At 35.3% G+C, this 18257-nt stretch overlaps 1 protein-coding gene across 3 annotated transcripts in view; it reads left to right on the top strand.

The window, feature by feature from the left end:
- The window catches only part of CTNNA3 (catenin alpha 3), a 2007818-nt gene that overhangs the window by 1519205 nt on the left and 470356 nt on the right, over window positions 1–18257 (top strand). For all 3 annotated transcript variants that reach the window (XM_073878933.1, XM_073878931.1, XM_073878932.1), the window contains one exon: window positions 6911–7111. In XM_073878933.1, coding sequence (XP_073735034.1) covers window positions 6911–7111 — 201 coding nt within the window. The remainder of the gene's footprint in view (window positions 1–6910; window positions 7112–18257) is intronic.

Consider the following 18257-nt stretch of genomic DNA (forward strand, 5'->3'; position numbering starts at 1 on the left):
TCCCACAGTCATCACAGTATTGTCAGTATTCTGGAACTGGTCATTCTAACAGGTATATTGTGGCATCTCACTAGCTTTAATTTGCAATTTTCTGGTGATGTGCGACGTGGAGTATAATTTCATATGCTTATTTGTCATCTGTGTATCTTCTTCCTTAAGATGTTTACACAGATCTTTTGCTCATTTTAATTGAGTTATTTTTAATTGTTGAGTTTTAAGAATTCTTTATAAATTTTGGATACTAGGCCTTTATTAGATATGTGTTTTGCAAATATTTTCCCCCATCTGTGACTTGTCTTCCATCCTTTTAAGAGTGTCTCTTGCAGAGCAGAAGTTTTTAATTTTTATGAATTCCAACTTATCAATTTTTCCTTTCATCATTTACACTTTCAGTGTTGTATTTAAAAAGTCATTGCCAAATCCTAGACCTAGATTTTTCTCCTAGGAGCTTTATAGTTTTGCATTTAAAATATAGGTCTATGAATCAACATGCAACTTTTGCCTTATATATTTTTCCCCCCGAACAGGAAAACAATACTTCAAACAAAATTAGTACCTTCCAAGTCAAAGCACATAGTCAAAGAATAATTTTCTGAAGTTGAAAGCAAGATTTTTACAAATTTAAAGTGAGCTTGTGTCAAAAATTCATTCATTATCATGATGATAAGTCTTGTTTAAGGAGAATTGGCTAAAGAAAGAGTGATTAAATAAAATTCCTAATTTAGAAACACAACTTATTAATGTACTACAAAGCAATAAGAATGTAACCTTCAGGAATATCTTTACTACAAAAATTATTTCTATCTCTACCGGATAAAAAGTTGCATTACTATGTGACAAGAATCATTTATATGGCTGTCAGTTTTAGAAACAAAATGAGCATCCACTCCAGTAGAGTTGTAAAATATCCTAACCAATAGTAAATAGCAAGTGGAGCAAAGATACACACCCCTGGGGAATTAGATCCTAGGCCTGATTCACAATTTCTGCCCAGCAGGACACTGCAAGGGCTTGCCTATTTCCAAGCTTCTGATAAATTTTTTAATAAATTCTAAGAGCCTACTTAAGACATACTGAAAGAAATATGAAGAATTCAGTGACTTTCTTTTGTGGTTTTGATTTCTATAGAATTGCATCTGCATAAGTACTACAGAGTTTTGTGAAAAAGTTTAACAAAACTTCATTAGAATTATAAAATGACGATAATTGTGACATTTATATTTTGGGAAGAGCAAAGGATGATGAAAGAAAAAAATTACTTCTGGTCTTTGTGGACAGAGATTGTACCTTATTTATCTTTTATATCATCTCATATTCTAACTCTAAGTACTACTTACGTTAGGGAGAAGAGACAGATGAAAGGTTTTTAGGCTGTAGAAAAGGAATGCAGAGAATTATTGAACTCTACATCTGAAACTAATGATGTACTATATGTTGGCTAATTGAATTTTAATTAAAGAAAAGAAAAGGGATGGGCGCCTGGGTGGCTCAGTTGGTTAAGCAACTGCCTTCGGCTCAGGTCATGATCCTGGAGTCCTGGGATCGGGCTCCCTGCTCAGCAGGGAGTCTGCTTCTCCCTCTGACCCTCTTCCCTCTCGTGCTCTCTATCTCTCATTCTCTCTCTCTCAAATAAATAAATAAAATCTTTAAAAAAAAAAGGGATGAGAAATTTTAAAATGTTTTATGTTTAGCTCCATATGATGTGGGAAAGACGTTAGGGTTGGAAGCCAATGGCCAAGAAAGAATTCTTGAGATGTCTTTGGTGCAGAAAGGTGGTTTTATTAAAGAACTGGAACAGGACCCGTGGACAGAAGAGCTGTACCGGGGTCATGAGGAGTGGCCCATTATATACTTTGAAGTTGGGAAGGAGTTATAGGGATAGTTTAAGTCTCTTAAAGAATTTGGAAGCAAGGTTTCCAGGACCTTGAGGGGGCTAGCGATTGTTGGGAAAAGGCCATTTACTACCGCCTAATAAAACCTGAGTCATGAGACCCTTCAGATGTATATCGGTGGTCCATATGCTTGAGGAATGATTACCAATACGTATCTTGGGAGGTTTAGAGATAAAGGAAATTTCCGAAGGAATTTTTATATGTTAAAGTAGACTTACAGGATCAGGTTGCGGGGGGGGAGGTTGGGCTAGGATTGCCTTATGCCCTTAGCAAAATGTCAGTATCGAGTCCCTAGAAGAATGTCAGTCTGCCTGTTTCAGGGACTTGTCAGTGGGCTCTAGATAGTAAAGAAATTTAATAATTTTTCTTCTGCCCTTGTTTCCCACATCACATACATGCTCTTTATTCTCACAATAGTGCCTACCTACATCTTTATGCAGGGTATCAGTTAATTTGGAGACCAATCCTTATGATCACATTATTACCAAACAGAAACTTTAACCACTTTAAAGTAGACACATAAACAAAAAATAACTTCCTGGTGCACTTCATCTGTTTTTGGTTTCACATTTTTTGGTAAAAGAGAAAGAAAAATTGCTGTGTTGGTTTTTTATTTGCTGAACATTTATATAGTTGCCTATGTAATGAGTTTTAAATTTACAGTTATAGGTCCAGGTGTGCAAAAATGGAAATTTATTTTCTTATAATTAAACTTAGCTTGACTCTCTGAGCTCATATACAGTGGGTAGCTAATCTTACCCTTGCCAATTTAAGAAAATTAACCTCTTTTGGCTTATAACTCAGTCTAGAGAAAAAAAAAAAAAACCTTTAGAAAAAATATTTTTTTCTCTCTTCTCCTTAGAATTTTGTTTTAGGTGTGCAGATATCAGGGGAGGAAACCGTTGATGGTATATTATTCCCCACTCAAGAGATTATAACATAAACCCTCTACTTCTTCAGGCTTGTCACTGATATATTCAAAGCCCATCTTTGGGAATGAAAAGAAAACAGACTTTTACCTCTCAACAAAGTCTGCTTTTTGCAAATAAAATGTGCTTCTACTTCCAGTATTTTCTTTGGGCTATGGATTTTAAAATTCTGCTTTGGAAGTCAAAAGTCAGTAAATTAACTTTTTGTTCTCTCTGGATTTTTTTGTTCATTTTCTACTTTCTCTAAGGCAAAATCTAGCTTTAATTGTGGAAAACTGAAGAATTAAGAAAAAATCATAGAAAAAAATTAAATGCATTCCAAAATCTTCTTGTGTGATGCCACAGTGACTGAAGATGGAGTTACACAGAGAAGTTTGCAACAAATGAATTATCTTTTGGTCTAAGATCTGTTCCTTTATTGCTTTATTACTGTTTTCCAACATAATAGGAGTCACCCTTTCTGTCTCTGGACAGCTGTAAAATGATAGAAATTGCTAGTACTTCAGCAATTCTCTGCTTTAAAAAATAACGTGCTTCAGGATTTGCCGTTAACACCAGGACATTCCACTACTCACCCCACATCAAATGTTAAACTGGCATTCTGAAATGAAGACAAATCTTCAAACAATTCAACAAAAATATAATATTCTGAATGTACTCATTCTGTAATAACATTTTCTTTCTCTTAAATCTCATTTTAAATTGAGGTAATTCTTGAGTTCAAGTGTATCTACAGTTAAAAAATAAATAAATAAAATGGAGGTAGAGCTCCTAATGAGCTCTGCTATGTCTAACAAGTAAACCTATTTCACTAGCAAAAACTTCAGAGATACATCAGTAAGAAGTTTTACACAAGGTATTTGGTGTTTAATTTCTGTCCTAGAGGCTTAAGGTTATATAGTTAGACATAAAAACTCAAGCTATCCTGAAGCCCTTTCTAGCTACTTAAATTCACCTGAAATAGGAATAGCAAAGAAATAATTGTTTTAAAGAAATGAGTTTAATGTTTAGTTATTATGCATATGTGGGAGGTGCCCAGCATTATTTTCTTTTTCTGGCTTTCTATGTTTAGAATTTCATGCAAATAATTTCTGTCATCTTGTGAAACATTCAGGGTAATGGGAAAGTGTCACAATAATGGAAATTTTGCAAACCTTTCCTAATGCTTTTGTGCTATATTTAATCTTAGTAATTCAAAAGATCATTTAGTCATCATCTCTGACATTCTCAAATAACTACTTTGGATAAAATCTGGTTATATGTTTCTTTTCTCTTCACTTATTTCACTTATTTTTTACATATTGTATATGTTCATGTAGGACTTTTATTTCCATATCTAACCTCCCCTCTATAATTCTTCAATGCGATTAATACTATGTCTTCTTATTATGCAGCTCAATCTAAAGCAATAACCATACAAACTTTAATAAAGCCAGCAAAAAAGAATCAGAAAAACCCTTAGTATATTTTTAATCTCTGCTTTAAATAAAAAAATAAATTGGTGACCGTGTATATCATTGTTCTACAGAAGAGGTGAACATTCAATTCATTCTTAGTGAATATTCTTTGTATATATATTATTTCCTGTGCAAAATTTACTAGGAAAAAAATAGTTTGTGGCAGCTATGATTTAATTAAACAGAAATTACAGTTTATTAGATAATTAATCTTTCAAGAATAAACATTTTTTCCCTAAATATTTTTTCACTTTTATAGGACTGAGACAAAACAGCTCTGTAATCTCAAATTAACCACCTTTAGTGAATACAGATTAAACATTTATTATATGTGTGTGTGTGTATATTAGTTTTACAAAAACTTGCCAACATATTTGAACAATAACAGATTCTTACTGTGTCGTTAAAGTGCACATCTGTGGACTTAAAAAAAAAAAACTGAAGATTTTACACCTTCCACATTGAAACTTGTACTTTCAGTTCTAGGGGAAATATGATGGTGATGATATACATGCACTTTTTTTTTAAGATTTTATTTCTTTATTTGACAGAGAGAGATATAGCGAGAGAGGGAACACAAGCAGGGGAAGTTGAAGAGGGAGAAGCAGGCTTCCCGCTGAGCAGGGAGCCCAATGCAGAGCTTGATCCCAGGACCCTGGGATCAGGACCTGAGCCGAAGGCAGACGCTTAATGACTGAGCCACCCAGGCATCCCTACGTGCACTCTCTATTGAGATGGGACTGCACTTGGATTTATTATAGGCCTTAATGGCACATTCATAACTGAATGCTACAAATTAGGTTAAAATTCTAGTGAATTTATAATGAAGGTTTTCAGTGTTCAATCCTTTTCATGCAAATGACCTGATTGTCCTTGACATGGGTTAAATTGACTAAATTTAAGTGCACAGATATATGTCTACCTATGTTCATAATCCATGATTTAGGATTTAGACAAAATAATTTACTGGTCCCAGGTGTGTTACCAGAGGACCTCGTTCATTCAACAAACATTCCTGTTGGTGTAACAGGTGCCATATATTGTACTAGGGACTGGATATGATACCTCAAGCCATAAAGTAAAATTCTTATGCTCATATATTTCACAGACTACTAGAGAGACAGTTTGATTAGTACATCCTTAAAATATGGGAAGAAGCTGTAATGAAAACATATAAGCCATTTAATGGGAATTCCAAACAACATGGAACCAAATTTGTCTTGCTCTAGGTCAGCAATGAATTTCTTCAGGAAGGAACATTTGACTAGTGTTTTTGAAATAATAGTAGGAGTTGATCAAGCAGACCAAAGGAGATTGGCAGATGTAATACTGTGATCTATAGTAAAAAAGATATATATTTGGTGTTTTTGTCCCATTTCTGGTACAGAACTCATAACTTTTGGGCTTTCCCAAATGATGAGAATGATAAAAGTGTTGTTGTTATGTTAATGAAGTGACATTTGTATCATCCATCCCCTTACCCCCTTGGGGGCTGATTGCCAAGATAACCGACCATGTGATTAGAAGTTTGGAAGTTTGGAACTTTCAGTCCCATCCTCTGGCCTCCAGGGAGGAAGAGGGACTGGAGGTTGAATCAATTGCTGAAGGCCAGTGACTTAATAAATCATGACTATGTAATGAAGCCTCCCTAAAAACCCAAAAGGACAGGGTTTAGAGAGCTGCGAGGTTGGGACTGTTTGGAGATGTGTGGAAAATGGCGCACCTGGAGAAGGCGTGGAAACTCCTCACCCTTCCCACATAGTTTGTTCTATGCATGTCTTTCATCTGGCTGTTCTGAGTTAAAGAAGTTAAATCTAATAAGTAAAATGTTTCTCTGAGTTCTGTGAGCCACTCTAGCATATTAATCAAACCCAAGGAGGAGGTCATGGGAGCTGATTTATAGCCAGGGGGTCAGAAATACAGGTAATAACCTGGGCCTGCAACTGGCTCTGAAGTGGGGTGGAGGGCAGTCTTATAAGACTGAACCCTTAACTTGTGGGGTCCGATGCTATCTCTGGGTAGTCAGTGTCGGAATGGAATCGCAGAACACTCATTTAGTGTCCAGAGAATTGCTTGTTGGTGTGCTTATTCTTTATTCTGCCCAGTTTTTCCCTGTTAAGAAGCTTCTTCATCTGTCAGGAATTCCTGATAGGGGAGAGGAGCTATATTAGCTTTTTTTTCTGGTAACACTATAACTTAAGTTCTATTACACACCAATGAAACATTAGTTGAATTGGAACTCCATAGTTTTATTTTTCTATATATTTGGGATAGCTGATATTTTTAAGTGTTTTATAATCTGCATAGTGTTGCTTTTAATCAGAATTAAGTATTCCATCATGTTTTATTTTTATTTTAATCTAAAAATATTCCTCAATTTGCACCTATATGTCACTCAAATCTAAAATCAAGTCAGTTGGAACTAAAATCTAAAATAACATGTAATCTATAAAAATGTAGATAAAAACAAAATTCTGTATTTACAATTTTTTTTTCTATTAAAGAGATATAAGCAAAATCGTCTTTTTGTTTCTTTGTCAGTGTGTCCTTTGTTCCCAATGAGTACCACATCTGAAGTCAGAAGAAGCATGAATTGTAGTATGCTACACTAATTTGATCTATTTACTTTCAGAGAGCCATATCCTAGAAGATGTCAACAAGTGTATCATAGCGTTGAGAGACCAGGATGCTGATAATTTAGACCGTGCTGCGGGTGCTATCAGAGGACGGGCAGCAAGAGTTGCTCACATTGTCACAGGTGAAATGGACAGTTATGAGCCAGGAGCTTACACTGAAGGTGTGATGAGAAATGTTAACTTCCTTACAAGTACAGGTAAGTCTCAGTCCCCAATAACAGCTGCACTGTTCCTGATACTTGATTAGCAAATACCAAGCAGATCTCTACCTGTGTTGCTTGTTTTGAAATGGAGTTGCTCTCCCATCTGATAGTTCCTTGCGTCTTGTGGTTATATGATTTGAAATTTATTTCTAGAAGTAAATATTTTCATTGGGAAAAATAAATCTTTTATAAATATATGCATTATATAAATTACCCACAGGCCTTAGCCATTTATGAATGTTTATTAATGCCAGAAGTGTTAGGATATATAATTAGGCCGGATGTGATAAGTATGTAATAGTTTCCAAATTCTCCTTTAGCTGTATCATTGGTACCCCCAGGTTTTTGTTTACATTTCTTAAACAGCAAACTTATCCCACATTTTCAGAGAAATGCTCTGTGCCTTCTTCCACAGTCTGTTTGCAGAACAGCATTTTGTTCTTTTACATAATCTTCTTTGATTACTTAAGAAATATGGAATCATTGTTTTGGTTGCAACACCCAGGTTAATACTTTCTAAATCAACCAGTAAATGCTTATTTTGAATTACTCGTTAAAATGCATTCTTGTCTTTAACGCTATTGACATTTATCCATGAAACTTACAGAAGCATTTGAATTCAATGGATTTAGAAAAAATGGATATAATTTGAAGGAGGGCAATCAATTATTTTTAGAAGTCATCATGGCAGAAGCTTTTCCTGTGAAAACACTTTGTGCTCTGTGAAATCCCCAGGATGAAGTTTTTTAGTAATTACCTCTTAATACTAGGGTGATGGTGCACACGTGATTACTAAAATATTAGAAATTCTATACTTAAGTCATTGATTCTATCTAGAGAATTGTTCCTTAGGTTATGGATAGGGCATATCAAGTTTGGACAATACATACATTCTTTAGTGAGAGTGGTAGAAGGAATGAAGATGGGTGATTTTGAGGGGACAGGAGAGGGCTGCTTCTTAAAACTAAATGACTAAGAGAAACATAACAGTCAAATAAACCTTCACTAGGGACTAGTCCTGAAGAGGTATACTGCAAGGTAAGCTGAGCAAGGTTTGTAGAGCATTAATGATTAATGTTGCTGTTTCCTAGCATCTTGATATAGAAAATCATTGATGAATCTTGGCGTATAGTTTTCTCATGATCTCTTTAAAAATATTTCTAAAATAGTGAAACATTGAAGATAGGCTAAGGAAAGATGGAGGAGGTGCATCTGCAACTCTTGATGTTATATTTCTATAACAACTCAAAAGCCACTGATGTTATGAATAAGGCGCATGGTAGATCTCATGTGGCACGTACCACACATATCACATAATGAGATATGGCAATATATTTACTTAATGGAGACGACTGTGTTATGGGAGTTCTGCATCTCTTCCACAAACTAAATTTGGTCTTTCCCTATTGGTCAAATCAAGTACAGAGTTATCTGATTTTTTTTTCTACTTTCTGAGAATGGAATTGTAAGTAAAAGAAGAATGCCTCAGGGGTTCTATTTTTAGCCAAATAAAAATTTCCTGCAGGGAACTGAATAGGTCTAGTCTACCAGGATTTTACATATATCTTGCCACTGTCTCAGTTTTTTAATCATATTAGCAGTGTCTTGTGAACACACTATTATGGTCACAATGTCTACCAAGTTTACAGCTTTAGTTTTCATAAGATGGAGTTTTTATCTGCTATGAACAAAGAAGCAGAAATGAAATTCTAAATTGTCCAGGATGTAAAGTGTATTGTGGGAACCCTGTTCACAATCAATTCTTAGAATCTGAAATAAGAAAATAAAAATTAAAGTTATTTACACATTTAATTACAAGTTTGTCAATAGCTTTATGATTTATAATGACCTTACACAATAACTAACCAATATGGCTACAAAATTCATTCATTCAGAAGATAGAGAAGTCCTTTTTCCTCTAATTAGTTGTATGTACTTTAATTAAAATTCTCCAGGAAAATTACGTCCTGTGCCCCAATATAATAAATATAGAATGATTCTGGGTTGTTCTGTAAATCTCAATGTAACTATAATTTATGACTTTCCAATTTTGTCATTTTAGTTTTTCAGATAATTTTTTGGTTTATCTTTGGGGAAGGATTCTCATTTTTCTATTATATGTCTAATTCCAAACTTTTCTCCAGTTTTTCTTGAAATTTATCAAAAGCATACCTACTAAAGGGAACTCTGAGCAATAAATTAGATGAAAATGCTAATTAGATCAGTTTGATCTTAACCAAAGTTGAAATACATGAGCATTTTCCTTCCCATAGAGATATTGTCTATGAAAAATACTTCCAACTATTCTATCCTCCATAATTAAATAATGGAAGACATTCATCTTTGTTCAGATCTGCTTGTAACTTGGACTTATTATTTATAAATAATCATCAAATTAAGCAATTGGAAATGTCATGTTTTGTGTCATGAAGCCTTAATAATTCACATTTTATCAAGTGAATGGCCTATCTCTGTGGCCTGTTTTTCTTTTCTCTTATATAGTTCTCAGGTCTTGACCCTGCTTCCTGAAAATAACTTAATAAGGAGCTATTGTGAATTGTTTTTATTACTGAGACTGCCTTAACACTGCAAAATTTGCCTTAAAGTACTGTAATCAATGATGAAAACTAAGCCATGCTTATCTAAATCACAGAGTGTTTTTGGAACACTGCACCTTTGATTTTAATCAGACTTTGTGGCTCATTAGCACATTTTCAAGATTTGATGATCTTCTAAGTGTTTTCTCAGCATTAGGAAGCAGAGCTGCCCTGTTACATTTTAGGAATTTGCATTGTTCATAAACCTGAGCAGTTGGTTTTAAGTGAAATGTAGGCAACATCTGGAATGCTGCATTTCACTCAACAGAGGCATGATTTTGTTATCTCCATGTGATATTCTTTATTCTGCCCAGTTTTTCCCTGTTATGAAGTTTCTTCATCTGTCAGGAATTCCTGATAGGGGAGAGGAACTATATTAGCTTTTTTTTTCTGTTAAGTGGCAAACTTTCTCAATTTTAATGTGAAGGCTTAGAAGTTATATTCTTAACACCAACTTCAGTTCTTTCATACTAGGCTGGGGAGAAATCTAAACAAAGAGGGGACTGATAGCAGTATTTTTTGTATCTGATTTATGGACTCTTATCAAATTCAGAAATTAGCAGACCCCAAAGCATCTGTTGAGAACCACCAAACTCCTCCTGGTTTCAGTGTCAGCCAGTCTCATAGACCAAAACAGAGCAGGCACATATATGAACCTGACCAAGACATCCTGGTAGCATCCACTGCTGGCAACTTGTAGTAAAGGCAAGTAAAACGTCATTTATCAAGTACTTCATCAGGCCCAAACTCGAAAACTTGGACCCAGAATCGTCCCCCTAATAGAATGGAGAAGAGCCATATGGTTGCAATTTTTCTTCTTAAAAACACAATAATCTTGAGCCAACAAATATTTCCAAAATTTTCTTGTAAATTTTTCTTGTGACCAATTTAAACAATAGACTTTTAAAATGAATTTTATCTAAAAATCATTTAAAAAATTTAATAGCAGCAACTCCTATCAAATCCCTTTCATTTAATATTTTTCACATAAAAATATCCTACATTTTGTAGCCAGATTAAAACATGTTTACTTACTTTTCTTATGTTGCATCTCTGGTCTATAACCTTAAATAATTATAGGATAAAATACAAAGGTTTTAATTTTTGTAGTTTTTACACTCCATAATCCAGAAGAGGTTGAAAATTTGTGGTCCATATACTAGATATGACTCAATATGACAGAAAAGAATTTCTATGTGTCCAGTAGAGTTTTGACCAACATAATTTTGTTTTAAGAATTAGTTTCTAATTTTACACACACACACACATTTACCACAGATTATTGGCTTATCCTGATAAATGGGAAAGTCTGGAAATACTAGGGCAGAGTTTGCCTGGAGCTTAGTGATGTTTTCCTTTTTTTTGAGCCTGGGCCATAGTCTCCTACACTCCCTTTCATTATATATGTAGACTGCTTCACTCACTTAATTTATCTGTCTGAACTTTTTAGGCATGTGAGTTCACCTAAACATGCCTTCCTGTGTGTGTGTGTGTGTGTGTGTGTGTGTGTGTGTGTGTGTGTGTGTGTGTGTTTTCCTATTGTGAGCCAAAGGCACTTTCTACTCATCTAAGTTGGTAGTTTCACATTTTATTTTCACATTTTATCCATCTTTCAAGAAATAGCTTACATCCCATGTCTTCTAGGAACCTTTCTTTACTCCCTCTGGCAATAGTGCATTCTTTCTGACTTCATGTATGTAGATTTTAAAGGACTTGCCGTTCAGTTGAATCATTCCAGACAACTAAATGCTGTTGATGGACTCTTCAGATATACTTACATGGAAATGACTTTTCCTTCAAATAGAATGTAAGTTATAAAAGAAAAGGAAACTTGTATGTCTTGTGTTTATTTGTTTCTCTTTGCATCTCTTCCAGGCCTACCATTATGTCTTGCATGTGCTAGATTAAAACAAAACAAAACAGCAAAACAACTCTTGAATTGTGTCTATATGCCTGTACTAATTCTATTCCAGCAGTGAAAAGTCTTTTCTTCTCTACTGTCCCTCTAAAATTATAGTTATTTTCCAACATTTTCTCAAATGCCACCACCTTTGCATAGGAGCTCCTGATTCCTCTTCAGGTAGAAATAATTGCTCTATTATCTGTGTTACCATAGATGAGCTTGTTTTTAGTTAATGCTTATTTCACTTTTCCTTGTATCACAGTCATTTACATACAAGTTTCCCCAACTAGATTATAACATCCTTAAAGGCAGACACCATACTTTATTATTTTTATATTCCCCAGTAGCATTTTACCCATAGTGGAGGTGTCCAAGTACTTTACCAGCTTAAAACTTAAAATTCACTACAATACTGTACTGTGACACATTCTAATATGGTTAAGCAAGAGAACAAGTTATCATCCCAGTTCAGGAAAAGCAAAAAACAAAACTCAAAAATAGTGGACTATGTCAAAGGTTGGGGCAGAGAAAACGTCAGGGAAGTGATTAATTACTGTCCAGAGTGAGATATTAGCTACTTACAGAAAACTCGGGGTCAGATGTTTAAAAGATCCTTGGCAAGCTTTTGAACAAGGGATCACGACTTTTATGTATTCTATTACTTATAGGAACTATCCTTGAATGGTATCTGGTATAAGATCCCACTGAACCTAATTTCATTAATGGTTCTAGCAAATCCCTGTAAGGGGTAGCAATCATGCCTTCAAATTCAGAAACTGCTGCTGGTGAACTTCTTTCCCCCTGGTAACAGTGTGAGACAGGACCTCCAGTTAGTACTTTCTTACTTTCAGCCTCAGCTCTAATCTGACACCCTTTAACACAGTCAGAGAGCATTAACAGGAAGTTTCTATCTGCTGATCATTTGGCTAACCTGGATAAACAAGTGTATCCACGCTGGTGATGCCAAAATCGGAAGTTAAATGACAACCCAGCCTCTTTATAGAAGAGGAAGATCCCATGGCTTCGGACATACTTCTGTGGCTGCAGGATTTGGGTATCCTGGGCCAGCATTGTGAGTTAAAGAAAGCAGCTACTAGAACTTCTGAGTGGAAAACGTGTTTTCTGCCTAAAGAGAACTGGATTTGAATAGGATCCATATCTAGTTAGTGGGCTGAGGATACTTCTTTATCTTGCCATTTTAATTAATTGGAAATATAAGCCTGTCAGGAAAAGAGAAGAGCTATAAAAACTGAAATCTGTATATCCTGGGGATGCAAAGGCTTTTTGACCTTTTTGGTAAGATTAGATCCTGAGAGAAGTACATGGAATAACCTAAAAAACACAGTTGATAATAACTTTATTAATAAAAAGAATACATTCATACATGGCAGAAATTTTATTATCAAAAGAGGAAATAATATAGAGTGCTTAAAGATGGATTTCAGAAAATCATAAAGAAGGCCTGAAATATTCCTACGTCTGGACTATGTAAACCATGTAACTTTGAGGCTGATGCTAAGTGAGGTATGGGTAGGAAAGGCCTAAAAGGAAGGAAACATTGGAAAAAGAAGTGGAGAATATGGACCTGCTGAGTGGTTGTGTACCAGCGCAAAGAGGTTCTAGGGTCTCGTACCTTCTTTAACTCTAAAACTCCTATGACCAGGCTTTGATGCATGTTCTCCAGCCAAGGAAGATATTATCTAGAAAGAGAAATAGATCACACCTTTCTTTCTCATCTTATTTTCACATACTTTCTTTTTTTTTTTTTTTTTAAAGATTTTATTTATTTATTTGAGAGAAAGAATGAGAGAGAGAGAGAGCGGAGAGGGTCAGAGGGAGAAGCAGACTCCCTGCCGAGCAGGGAGCCCGATGCGGGACTCGATCCCGGGACTCCAGGATCATGACCTGAGCTGAAGGCAGTCGCTTAACCAACTGAGCCACCCAGGCGCCCTTCGCATACTTTCTGTAAAAAGACTAATTCAGATTTATTTTATGGGCCTTTATATGGTAGGATAAATACAATAATAACTTCTATGTAAAAGGATTAGGCATGAAGTTCCAGTTTTAGCTCTGGATTCCAAACAGTGGAATCTATGGCTAGCTCGAGTAGAAAAACAGACAAACACAGGAAGATAGACTACAAGGGATGCCACACATTAGAATTCAGCTAGTCATCCCAAAGAGTAGTCATGTGAGGTGCTCTTCCATCCTCTCTGAACATTTAATGCCATTATTGGCATCCTAATGCTATAACACTGGACCCTACAGATGGTACATTCATTTGTCACCACATTCCAGACATTTCCATCAATGGAATAAAAACCTAAAGAAACTCCTGCTTTTGTCTCACTTGCCCTGAATTCAACTTCCCGAGCAGAGGCATCATATCTGGAGAGTTTAAATCATGTGCCCACACCCTGACTGTCGGTATGGGGGAGGGGGAGTTGGCAAATCCTGGCTTTGAGCTTCTGTGGAGATAGTGCTTGGCCTCACATTGAGACCCTCATACAGGCAGACTCCCTGGCACAAGAACAGGCTTTGGAGTCTGTGAGCAAAGGGATGTGGGGGTGTTAAAGAGCAGGAGAGGAGGAACATCAACAAGGAAGTAAAAGGACCCAAAGAAGGGAAATTGAGGACTGACTTTACCAACTTACATTGGTCATCATCTATGTCAGGACAACAGAAATGCTGCCATAATCACCCAGTTAGGAGCACTGCCTTTCAACATCTTGTTGCCGAACCCAATCTTTTTGATGGTCTATAAAACTTAAAGACAAGTATAAAAGCATGCTTTATTCCTGATAAATGTATTAAATGAGGTATTATGGTAGCACTTCAAATCTAAGTATGTTCCAGGGTGGATGTGCCTTAGCAGAATATCTGATGTGAATGAGATTCTGCTGCCAAGAGAGCGCCAAAAGTAGACATATAGGAATCCGTGAAGTCTGGGGAAAAAGTGATAAAAACATTTATCCTTCAGTGATTTCTTCCTTTGTTCTTTAATAACAATGACAAGAAAACAGTAATGGGATTGTATCCTATTATTGTTCACATGTACAGTGAAACTGTATCAAAATATATGATTTTGTTTTAAATCCAAAAGATGGGGAGTTTGACTTCATTTATTTTAAGATCTATTAAGTACTAAATATTTTTTGTAACATAAACCAGTGTCTTCTAAAATCATAGTGTGTACATAGCCCCTGGGAAAGAGTAGTGGCTATTTAAGGCCAGAGGGAATCAGAGGCTCTGGAGTCCTGAAGAGTGTTAGGTCCCTCCCAGCAATCCTGAGAGCTACAGGGATGAATACCTTAACACATCAATAACCCACTCAATCACACCCTTGTCATAACACAGGAAGTTCTGGGCTAGGCTATTATCTACTAGGTAATCAGACAATTAAGTCTCTCTATAGGAGAATTACTGTAAAATGTTTTGAGAGCTTTAAGGTAGTATATGTTTTTTTTTTTTAAATGTGGACAAATATCTGGCAGGAGTCTCCTTCCTTCTACTCCATCTTGAAAGTCAGATTTATGAAACTAATGAAATAACTCCCTTTAGTCATTACAAATATCTATTTCATGTATTAATAGCCCTCGGTGGTAAAGATAGTTAATTTTACTTTTTTAGAGATCTTAATATGTAGTCTGGAAAGTCTGGTTATATATTTATTGATGTGAGCTGGTAAAAGTTTACATACTCATCTGTAAAACTAAATTTGAGATTCAAGTTCACTGAGACTAGAAAATAAACTGAGGTGGTAGGTCTCTCAGATTTTCTTTTCTCTGGCTTTGAAGTGAGCATTAACCATGTGAATGTATAAATCAGATTGCATTTCCTCTGGTGTTAAATAATTGGTGCAGATAGTAGAGCTTAATTGGCAATAGTTTTAGCCATTTCATCTCCAGCCTCTCTTTCCCAACTGTCTTTCATACCATTTTTTTCCTGGGATCCTTTAAATGTAGTCCTGGTTGTGTGGGCATACCACAAGGGACATGAGGACATTGGCCCCTTTCCAAGATGAGAGTATGTGTAGTGAGTGAAGATTTAAGCATTTCTAAGGTAAATAGCACCTATAGCTGTTGGCAGAAGAAGACAGTATTGCATTTATATTATTAAGCTTTGTGCCTATAAAAGCACATGCTGAAAAATCCTATCATTGTAAAGACAAAAACAAATTATCAGGCTCCCATCTTCAAATAACAGGGCTAGCTACAAGCTTTGTTAATAGATGTGAGTATTTTCTTCAGTGAAGTCAACAAGTTGTTTATCATAATTGGGTGAGTTAAAGATTATTTCACCTCTTGGTACAAACTATAAACTTGGGAAAAACTATAAACATATTCTGTATCTCAGGATTTTCAATGGAGGAAGAAGAGATGATTTGACTGAAGGAAGAAAGGGTATTTTCAATGACAGCCACAGTTGGGAGAACAAGACCAGGAGCAGATCAAGTGGAATAAACATTGGTCAGTTTTCCATTAACCAACTCAGTGAGGATAGAGATAGTTCAAGAAAAAACAAAGAAATTTTAGGCAACTGGAAATTCTTTCTCACAGTGTGCCCATGCTGATTTCTGCTGACATATATTTTCATTTCCCAAGTTAAATTTTCAAGCTAGTGGTAATTGCAACTTCCTCTTTCGTCAATTACAAAAGAAAGTATTACTGTTTAACAATCCCACATAGCAGGCTAAGGACCTTGGAACAAGTTTCTTCTGAAATGTATTAGTAACCCAGTGGTACCTTGGAAAATGTATTATATTCTGGTGATCATTCACTATTTACTTTTAGTGTGTGCCAAAATCTGTAGCAGTTAAAGTTAAGTGAACAATTTATATTATAAAATTTCTCTGCTGATGTAGGGGTTTTTAAAGGTATCATTTATTATAAACACTGCTGGCAGTATTTCTTTAAGGTTCCAGATATTCTAAAGTCTATATTGAGTGTAGGTTACAGTGATCTAAGAAAGGCTATGTGCATTCTTTTACCACTTGCCTCAAAATTCCTATGTAACCAGAAAGAGGAGTTGAGTATTGATAAAAAAAATAATAATAATAAAAATTGAGGGAAGAAGCAGTAAGTTAAAATATTATACTTCTCTTACCATCTTTCCTAATTTATTCTTCTTTCTACCAAGTGTACTTCTGTATGGGAATTGTTTATTATTTGTGTTTATTAATATATTTATGCTGGGGCACCTGGGTGGCTCAGTCAGTTAAGCAACTGCCTTCCGCTCAAGTCACAGTCCTGGACTCCCGGGATGGAGGTCTGCATCTCATCCGGCTCCCTGCTCAGCGGGGAGTCTGCTTCTCTCTCTGCCCCTCCCCCTGCTTGTGTTCTCTCTCAAATAAATAAATAAAATATTAAAAAAATATATTTATCCTATCTTCACAATTATAATCAAATAATTTTGAGACCAGAGGCTTAAAATGTGTTTTTTCCCCCTGTTTTTTATCTATTAAAAAAGTTAGCAAGAAGGCAGACTGACAGATATATCTATCCCACCTTTGTTTAACATCCCTTTAAAATAAGAGTAAAGGGACACAAAGGGGAATAAACCCATAGTAACAAATGCATGGGTGTGGTCTCATCAGGAAAAAACTGAACCTGGAAGATAGAAAGCATCTGGAAACATGCAGATAGAAGAAAGAAAGCAAACCCCTCAATCCAGAATATGCACAAACAGAGGTCATCAAAGAGATTAAGGTTCCATCTTGCCTGATATTGACTGACCAGCAACAGTGGATTCTGGAAAGCAATGAAGCCATGGCTTCACATTCAGTGAACAAATTAGTTTGAACTTAGAATACTACATTCATCCAAAATGTGTGGTAAAATAAAAAGCTTTTTGTCTGCATAAGAACCCAGGGTATCTAAGTTCCACATATTCTTTTTGAGAAATAAGTTGAAAAGACAAACAAGAGGAAAAAACAGACCTAGTAAGAGATGGAAAACTGATCGTGAATCTAACTCAGGAATGTAATGGATAAAATGACAAGATGGCAGATCCCTAGTAGGTCTATAAAGTGATCCAAAATAGAACAGAAAGTCAAGAGACTGCAAGAAAAAAAAAATTCTGAAAAGAGCCTGGAGTACATTCAGACAAAGAAAATCATTCAATCACTCACATGATAAAGAAAGCAATTCACTATCCTCTTTAAAAGATATTAGGACAGAAATCCCACCCAGCAGGCTTAGAATATCAGGAACCTAACTATAGAATTTTAAAACTTTATAACTTTGATTGTATTGTTATCAGCTTATACTTAACTATTTATATTTGTTTATTGTTGATATTTGTCATGTGTTTTGTCTTTGTCAAAAAACAGATTTCTTACATGGTAAATATCTTTTTTGCCCATTATGAATTTATATCTAAATATATTATGCATAAATGTCATATGCACACATGTACATACATACACATATGTTTATATCCATTTATACTATAGTATATATAGATATAGTATTTTATCATATCACTTATTATATTTAATATTATAATTCTGTGCAAGTATACATGCTATATTATATGTAAAATAATTATTTTGTGTTTATTAGTCATAGTGTAAAATAGAGTTATCTTGCAGCATGACTGGGACATCTCTAGGGCTGTCTGGAAATCTGGTACTGACTGT

The sequence above is a fragment of the Callorhinus ursinus genome, unplaced genomic scaffold, assembly GCF_003265705.2.
Source record: "Callorhinus ursinus isolate GAN/ISIS: 27379988/994484 unplaced genomic scaffold, GSC_fseal_2.0 scaffold31, whole genome shotgun sequence".
NCBI classification, from domain to species: domain Eukaryota; kingdom Metazoa; phylum Chordata; class Mammalia; order Carnivora; family Otariidae; genus Callorhinus; species Callorhinus ursinus.